At 42.5% G+C, this 9047-nt stretch overlaps 1 protein-coding gene across 4 annotated transcripts in view; it reads left to right on the top strand.

The window, feature by feature from the left end:
- Positions 1-9047, top strand: part of exoc4 (exocyst complex component 4) — a 298065-nt gene that overhangs the window by 135137 nt on the left and 153881 nt on the right. For all 4 annotated transcript variants that reach the window (XR_014553501.1, XM_083654561.1, XM_083654560.1 and 1 more), the window contains one exon: positions 1056-1152. Coding sequence is in view for 3 of the 4 variants with exons in the window: in XM_083654561.1 (XP_083510687.1) it covers positions 1056-1152 (97 nt within the window). In the remaining variant the exon portion in view is untranslated. The remainder of the gene's footprint in view (positions 1-1055; positions 1153-9047) is intronic.

The following is a 9047-nucleotide window of genomic DNA, read 5'->3' as shown; positions in this document are numbered from 1 at the left end:
CCCACAGTCTAATATAGGAGTTTTTTTTGTTATGGTTTACTCCAACATGCTTCAATTGTTAATGAATCGGAGCCCTCTGGTTTTGAATCTAGGAGGTTATTTATTACATTGTCTGCTTTTTCCATTCTCCTGCATATTATGTTGCCGAGTGCCGTGGGACCTCACCATAAACTCAAATCGAGGAATTCTAATGAATAACATTGTCCCCACTGCATAGAGAAATGCCACCACCTCGCCTCTGTTCTATTCATATTCATCAACCCATCACAATTTGCATATGAGCACTAATATGAACATATGCAGTAGATGTGTGCATGCATTCACCCATGCATAGTACACACAATCTCTCAAGTTTCATACATGCATAACACACACCCGGCCTCCTCTTTTTGCTCGACATTATGCTGTATTGATAGCGAGTTGCAATTTCTTTTCCGTCAATTATATTGATTACTTCAGGATGAGTGGAGGTAATGAGCTGGTATTCTCTCTCCCTCGTATTATCTACACTCTCCCCCTTTCTCCCTACTTCCCCTCCTCGCACCCGCTCTCCCTCCCCCACTCTCTCACTCCGTTGCTCTGGTCTGAGCATGTTACACTGCAATGATTTTCAGATTAACCCTGTTAGCTGTGGGGGTGACCCACGCAGTGGCATAGAGGAGTGTGAGCATGTGAGAAGCATGTAGAGTCGTGATTGCGAGCCTGATTGGCTGATGTGTTTATCATGGCTGAAGGTGCGCTCCTACCGTATACAGATGCTAGTACATAAAGATGTACACACAGTGGCAAGTGAAGGGGAGGTTTTATTGACCATACAGTAATGTGATTTTTTTTACTGATGGCGTTAGGGAAATAGTCTTTACGTGTCCAGTTTCTTGCTGAAGCACACTTCAGCAGCGCGATGCTCGCTAAAATGAGCCTTGAACCTGGGTCAGCTGGTCGAAAGATGGTCTCTTGAACCACCCTATGTATATATCAGTGTTATATCTTACGTTACACATGTACAGTGAACACAGACTGTTTGATTCAGTCAAGTCCTGTTTCCTGTGTTCTAGGCGGAGCAGATGACAACCTGATTGAAGGAGGAGAAATGAAGTTTGTGTGCAAACCAGGAGCCAGGAACATCACTGTGATCTTCCAGCCTCTCCTCAGGTACAGTGCTGAGTGATACACTTCCTCTATCTGAGCGAAAATAGATTTGAATATGGTTTCACAGTTTGTAAACCGGTTCGAGATGTCTCATTTATCAGGGATGTGATCGGGAACACAAAAAAGCATGAAGACTGTTATCTCTTATAAACAATTGTCCAAATAGCCTGGAATCCTGACAACTGGGGAGGGGGGTCACACTCTTTGTTTATTTTTTATTTTTTTGCTTAATCAGTCTCAAAGTGGAGTCATCTCTCGCAAGATGAGATAAATCAAGCACTTATGTTTTTTCCCAGCACTGAATACAAATTGACCTTGTATTTTGCCCAGGTTTGCTAGACAGGCATCATGCTAGAATACATTTACAACTTTAAAACTACACTCTGGGATATAATGAAGCAAGGGGATTGCGCAAAATGCTGTCTATTTCTCATCTTTACGATGTGTTCTCAGCTGCTAGTATGACCCTGCGCCTGTGAGAAGCAGCTGATATGTATGCATTATGCTAGATGATTCTAGACTGAGTGGAATCAGATATGAGTGAATCAGATATATTAGCTCTTCAGGAGTCAAGTGAAGCCTCCTGTGCCTGTAGTGTAGGGCAGTGGTTCTCAGCCTGGGGGGTCGCGAGATTATTTTCGGGTGTCGCGGGATGAATGTAAAAAAAATAAAGGGAAAAAAAATCTCCATTGATGATTAAATCTCCCATACAAAGGATTTAATGTATTATAAAGCTATATAAACTATAAAAACTATTTCAGTGAAGGCGTGTGCACTGTGCACTGTCATCGGGTTGGGTAGTGGCGGGAGGGGGGGGGGTTGTGAACCACAGCCTGAAGTTTTTTGGGAGTCGTGTCGTGGCTCAAAAAGGTTGAGAACCACTAGTGTAGGGAGTTGAAAATCAGAGCTCTCCAGAGTTCCTTTGACTGTACATGGAGGAAGCCTCCCCCATGTATATGTACCCTTTAACTCTATTATCTAATCCTATTGTCATACTGGTCTTTCAAAGAAGGGTAGCTGAGCCATTCAAATGGATGAAGGCTGGGACATGACTCAATACCAGTAAAATGTGGACTAATTAGATTACACAACCTCTTAGTGGCCATCTATCGATTTGAACCTTTTTAACGTTTAGTGGGATATCCTAAATCACACATGACATGATATACCTTCAGTTCAGAATGTATTGTTGATATAGTCCAGGGATCTACCCCTCCCCCACCCCCACTCATTGCTTTTACTTCCCAGTATAGTCCAGCATGCTGAGGGATTGTCTTTAGTGGTAAATGTTCTCTATGCCCAGTAGTAGTTTCCTATACAGCAGTCTGCTCCCAGTAGACTAGTGTCAATCTAATAATAAAGCAATCAAATGAGATTGGCCTTCCATGCAGCGATGCATTACCTTGTAGGATCCATTAAACTGGCATGTTTCCTACTTCCTCACTAGTGTGCTCAGCATGCTCTGTGACTACAATATCACATCATGGCCCATCTTCTTTACTGTAATACTCTGTGACTACAATATCACAGCATGGCTCATCTTCTTTACTGTAATACTCTGTGACTACAATATCACAGCATGGCCCATCTTCTTTATACTCTGTGACTACAATATCACATCATGGCCCATCTTCTTTATACTCTGTGACTACAATATCACAGCATGGCCCATCTTCTTTATACTCTGTGACTACAATATCACAGCATGGCCCATCTTCTTTATACTCTGTGACTACAATATCACAGCATGGCCCATCTTCTTTATACTCTGTGACTACAATATCACAGCATGGCTCATCTTCTTTATACTCTGTGACTACAATATCACAGCATGGCTCATCTTCTTTATACTCTGTGACTACAATATCACAGCATGGCCCATCTTCTTTATACTCTGTGACTACAATATCACAGCATGGCTCATCTTCTTTATACTCTGTGACTACAATATCACAGCATGGCTCATCTTCTTTATACTCTGTGACTACAATATCACAGCATGGCCCATCTTCTTTATACTCTGTGACTACAATATCACAGCATGGCCCATCTTCTTTATACTCTGTGACTACAATATCACATCATGGCCCATCTTCTTTACTGTAATACTCTGTGACTACAATATCACAGCATGGCCCATCTTCTTTATACTCTGTGACTACAATATCACATCATGGCCCATCTTCTTTATACTCTGTGACTACAATATCACAGCATGGCTCATCTTCTTTATACTCTGTGACTACAATATCACATCATGGCCCATCTTCTTTACTGTAATACTCTGTGACTACAATATCACAGCATGGCCCATCTTCTTTATACTCTGTGACTACAATATCACATCATGGCCCATCTTCTTTATACTCTGTGACTACAATATCACAGCATGGCTCATCTTCTTTATACTCTGTGACTACAATATCACAGCATGGCCCATCTTCTTTATACTCTGTGACTACAATATCACATCATGGCCCATCTTCTTTATACTCTGTGACTACAATATCACAGCATGGCCCATCTTCTTTATACTCTGTGACTACAATATCACAGCATGGCCCATCTTCTTTATACTCTGTGACTACAATATCACATCATGGCCCATCTTCTTTATACTCTGTGACTACAATATCACAGCATGGCCCATCTTCTTTATACTCTGTGACTACAATATCACAGCATGGCCCATCTTCTTTATACTCTGTGACTACAATATCACATCATGGCCCATCTTCTTTATACTCTGTGACTACAATATCACAGCATGGCCCATCTTCTTTATACTCTGTGACTACAATATCACAGCATGGCCCATCTTCTTTATACTCTGTGACTACAATATCACAGCATGGCCCATCTTCTTTATACTCTGTGACTACAATATCACAGCATGGCTCATCTTCTTTATACTCTGTGACTACAATATCACATCATGGCCCATCTTCTTTATACTCTGTGACTACAATATCACAGCATGGCCCATCTTCTTTATACTCTGTGACTACAATATCACAGCATGGCTCATCTTCTTTATACTCTGTGACTACAATATCACAGCATGGCCCATCTTCTTTATACTCTGTGACTACAATATCACAGCATGGCTCATCTTCTTTATACTCTGTGACTACAATATCACAGCATGGCCCATCTTCTTTATACTCTGTGACTACAATATCACAGCATGGCTCATCTTCTTTATACTCTGTGACTACAATATCACAGCATGGCTCATCTTCTTTATACTCTGTGACTACAATATCACAGCATGGCCCATCTTCTTTATACTCTGTGACTACAATATCACATCATGGCCCATCTTCTTTATACTCTGTGACTACAATATCACAGCATGGCTCATCTTCTTTACTGTAATACTCTGTGACTACAATATCACAGCATGGCCCATCTTCTTTATACTCTGTGACTACAATATCACAGCATGGCTCATCTTCTTTACTGTAATACTCTGTGACTACAATATCACAGCATGGCTCATCTTCTTTATACTCTGTGACTACAATATCACAGCATGGCTCATCTTCTTTATACTCTGTGACTACAATATCACAGCATGGCTCATCTTCTTTACTGTAATACTCTGTGACTACAATATCACAGCATGGCCCATCTTCTTTATACTCTGTGACTACAATATCACAGCATGGCTCATCTTCTTTATACTCTGTGACTACAATATCACAGCATGGCTCATCTTCTTTATACTCTGTGACTACAATATCACAGCATGGCTCATCTTCTTTACTGCATTACAGCACCATTCCCTTTATCTCTCAAAATCCTCATGACTTTGGAAAATCACAGGTGATTTGACAGTAGAAGTCCCTGGATTCCTCACAGCCAGTAGTGCTACATGTATAGCCATACATCTGTGTACTTAAATATATAACCATGTGATGATCTAACCGACTTGTTAGTGGTGTTATCTTTATGCTGGTTGGCATTAGAAACTTATTGCATCTTAGACAGTGGTGAATACAGACAAAGATGTACAGGAAAACCCTACATTTTATGTTTGGCTCAGTTGTACTAGCAACTAAACAATGTATGTTTACTGGCAAACAAACAAGAGCCTGAGTACTAAACAACTTGTATAGAAAAAGCCAGTGTAATAATCAAAGTGGTGTATTTGTAGTGATCTAAGACGGCATGTCATCCTTCAGATCCATTCCTGTATTGTCACTTGTCATGTTGATTTCTGCTTGCCTGATTGATGCTCTTTGAAAGGACTTCTCTGGTTATGTATGTCTCTATATCTGAAAGGAGTGTGTGTGTGTGTGTGTGTGTGTGTGTGTGTGTGTGTGTGTGTGTGTGTGTGTGTGTGTGTGTGTGTGTGTGTGTGTGTGTGTGTGTGTGCATGTCCCATTACTGAACACAGATGCTTCGGCCTTGTCCCAAAATTAATCTCTCTCTCTCTCTCTCACACACATACAAACACACACACACACACACACACACACACACACACACCACATGCTGTCGTGCGTCCCCTGCTTACTGTGCATCTAGCCTAGCTTTTGTCTGAACAAATGAGTGAAAATAAAATGGTGACTAGCTCTCTGCCTACCTCTCCCTTGTTGTCTGTAATGTTCTTATCAATCACAGTAAACTGCCTAGCACACAGGGCCCTTTTTGTTTCTTTCTTTCTTTCTTTCTTTCTTTCTTTCTTTCTTTCTTTCTTTCTTTCTTTCTTTCTTTCTTTCGTTCTTTCGTTCTTTCTTTCTTTCTTTTTCTGTCTGTCTGTCTCTCTCTGTGTCCCTCTCTCTCTGTGTCTCTCTCTCTTTCTGACCTGCCCTCTCCAGACTGCTTGTGCCAATGGAGCGCTGTTGCTTGCAGATGGTTTTCTAATGGCGGGGCTCTGGCACTGGGCTGATGGATCACCACACCTACTGCAGCCAGCCATGCAACTCATCGCAGCTTTAATGACAAAAGCAGTTGGGGGTTGGCACATAGGAAATCAGTGGTGTGTGTGAGTGTGACAATGCACGTGCCTGGGTGAACGTGAGACAATAGAGTCTTAATGTTTAATTGGGAATGTGTTTGTGTGTGCGCGCTGCTGCCATCCATGAACCACAACAAATGCCACATATCATCATTCTCTGATGTTCAATGTGTTCCAGTATAGTTACTTTGTGATTAGATGTGATGTCATTTAGGTTTTTAGTGCACTCATCTCTGTCGACTTCTTCTTCGGTGGCGATGGCATTAGTAACAGCAAGAAAGCGAGTTTTTCCAGTCATTCTAAAAAACGAGTCTTGCCCCTTAATACTCAATTATGTACAGTATGTCTTGTTACTGTGTTGCATTGTGGACTATTGAGGTTGTTGTCTGTGGTAGCTGCCTCTTCTATGATGGATTTCTCCTGTGTGATTGTGAATAGATACAGTCGGTCTGTATGGGAACACCCACAAAACGTTACTTCTGGTATCGTTGTGTCAGTAGGACGAAGGGTAGGACGGTGGGGGAAAACCCTCCATATACCTCAATGGGTTGACACACCAGTGGAAGGTGCTGCGGCTCTACACTACAGGATTGGGGATTCAAGAGCAGGTACATAGACGTCTGTTCAGATGTGTGTGTTTACTGCAGGGGTTGATCCTGTGTGCCTGGGCTGGGCTTAGCAGCTAAATGCTAACTAAAAATGGCTGCTGTGAAAAAGGCGGATGGAATGCCCTCAAAAATAATAATATAGTAATGCAAGCAAGTGCGTCAGAGTGGATGCCTTCAAAGACAAGCACGAGCACACACACACACACACACACACACACACACACACACACACACACACACACACACACACACACACACACACACACACACACACACACACAGGCATAGGGGAGTGTTTGTGGAGGTTGCAGGCAATTTAGTTTAACTTGTGGGGTCTTCTGCTGACATTTGAGTGGTATTTACATCCTTTGCCCTGACCGAGGTTGGCATTTTGAGAAGCATCATCACACGCCTAATCTCTCCCTCTTCACCATGCATACCCACAGGATGACCAGGCACGGCCAAGGCAATAGACGGTGTGTGTGTGTGTGTGTGTGTGTGTGTGTGTGTGTGTGTGTGTGTGTGTGTGTGCGTGCGTGTGTGTGTGTGTGTGCGTGTGCGTGCGTCCGTGTGTGAGAGAGTGTGTGACTACATGTGTCTCAGTGTGTGTTCATGCCAGGAACTGCATGTAGTGCGCTGTGTGATCACGCTTAAATGAGAGCAGTTGCTTTATCACACACACACACACACACACACACACACACACAGATACCCTCTCGGCATAACTTAGTATCTGTTTGCCGTCAACAGAAAATATGATCTCTTTGTCAATTTTTACCATCACTGTGTGAAACAAACTCTTCCAGTACCCCTGAAAATTCAAAAGTGAAGCCTGTAAAAAGTGGATATTGATCTTTTTCCCCTGTGCCTTTTCATATTTATCGCCAAACCTTTGGGTTTGACACCTCTAGAGAGATTTGGCATGTTTGGCATTGACTCTAGAGGCAATAATGGGGTTTTATAACTCTAAGTCATCAACCTGCTTGCTGAAGGGCGTAACATTATAATAACAGACTTATGCTTGGCTAATTCCCTCTCTACATGACCTCACTTGGCTTTTGAACTAGCTGCTTTCTAATTATTAGTTCTAACTGGAAATTGATTTCCGACCTCGACTTTAAAATGACCTGTGGTGATGGTTTTTCTAATGTTTCAGTAATCCTGCCAAATCTTTTATCGTCTCTCATTCAGGAAATAACTTTAAGCCCTTTTTGTGTGTGTGCACGTGTATGTGTGTGTGTATATGGATACGTTTGTTTTTCTGTGTGTGTGTGTGTGTGTGTGTGTGTGTGTGTGTGTGTGTGTGTGTGTGTGTGTGCGCGTCTGTGCGCACGTGCGCGTACACATTAGTGTAGCATATTGCCAGTAGGTTCCTGGTGTTCAGCAAATGTTGGACTTGGTGAACTGGGTTGAGGTAGTCACTTCCTCTGTCATGTCTCTTTGTACTCACATACACACACACAGCATCGACTTATTAAAAGTAGTCACGTCGATTGCTGCGCAGCGTGTGTGCGCCAATGAGCGCCCCCAGAGCAGTTGGCACAGTCTCTTCTAACGTGTACGTGGTGGACTGAGAAAGGGCGAGCAGAAGAAAAGAGGCAGCAGGTCGGAGATTGACGGCGCTGGAGGGAGGCTGAGAGGGAAGGACAAGGCAACGAGCGATGAAAGAGGATGGGAACTAGATGATGGAGGGAGACTGAGAGGGAAGGACAAGGCAACGAGCGATGAAAGAGGATGGGAACTACATGACAGCAAAAGAAGGACAGAAGGGCTCTGCCTCCCACCGATGCAGCCTGTGGTGAAAACGTCACACACCATGACTCTGCACTAATTTCACACTCTCATTAACTCCCCTCCTGCGCAAGCATGCACACGTGCTCACACACATGCACATGCACACGCACACACACGCAGACAGATACAAATAGAAAGAGCCAGAGTTAGAGGTGAAAATGAGTATCTAAAAAGAAGTTGTCAAGAAGTACTTGAGGTTTCTCAATTGATTTAGCCGAGTCACACTGTTGTGGACCCAGGAGAGGGACTTTTGATTTGGGTTTTCACATTCCTGTGTCACATTCCAAAACGATGCTGTGCTGAATTTCATTATTTTCAGAAAACAATATTTGATTTGATTTGATTTGCAGATTTTTTATTTTTGGTCATCCAAACACCATGTACAATACCTCTTTTTCATATAATCAAAACAATAGACATAACACATTTTACATGGATCTTGACCAAAAAAAGGTATGGGCTGAAGCTAAAAGCTTATTTTGCCCACCCTATTCACATACAGCACATGACAAAGAAAGAAAAACAAGTGT

This window comes from Poromitra crassiceps (assembly GCF_964638095.1).
Source record: "Poromitra crassiceps genome assembly, chromosome: 2".
NCBI classification, from domain to species: Eukaryota; Metazoa; Chordata; class Actinopteri; order Beryciformes; family Melamphaidae; genus Poromitra; species Poromitra crassiceps.
The sequence above is the reverse complement of the archived record's forward strand: the minus strand, read 5'-3'. Positions and strand labels throughout refer to the sequence as shown.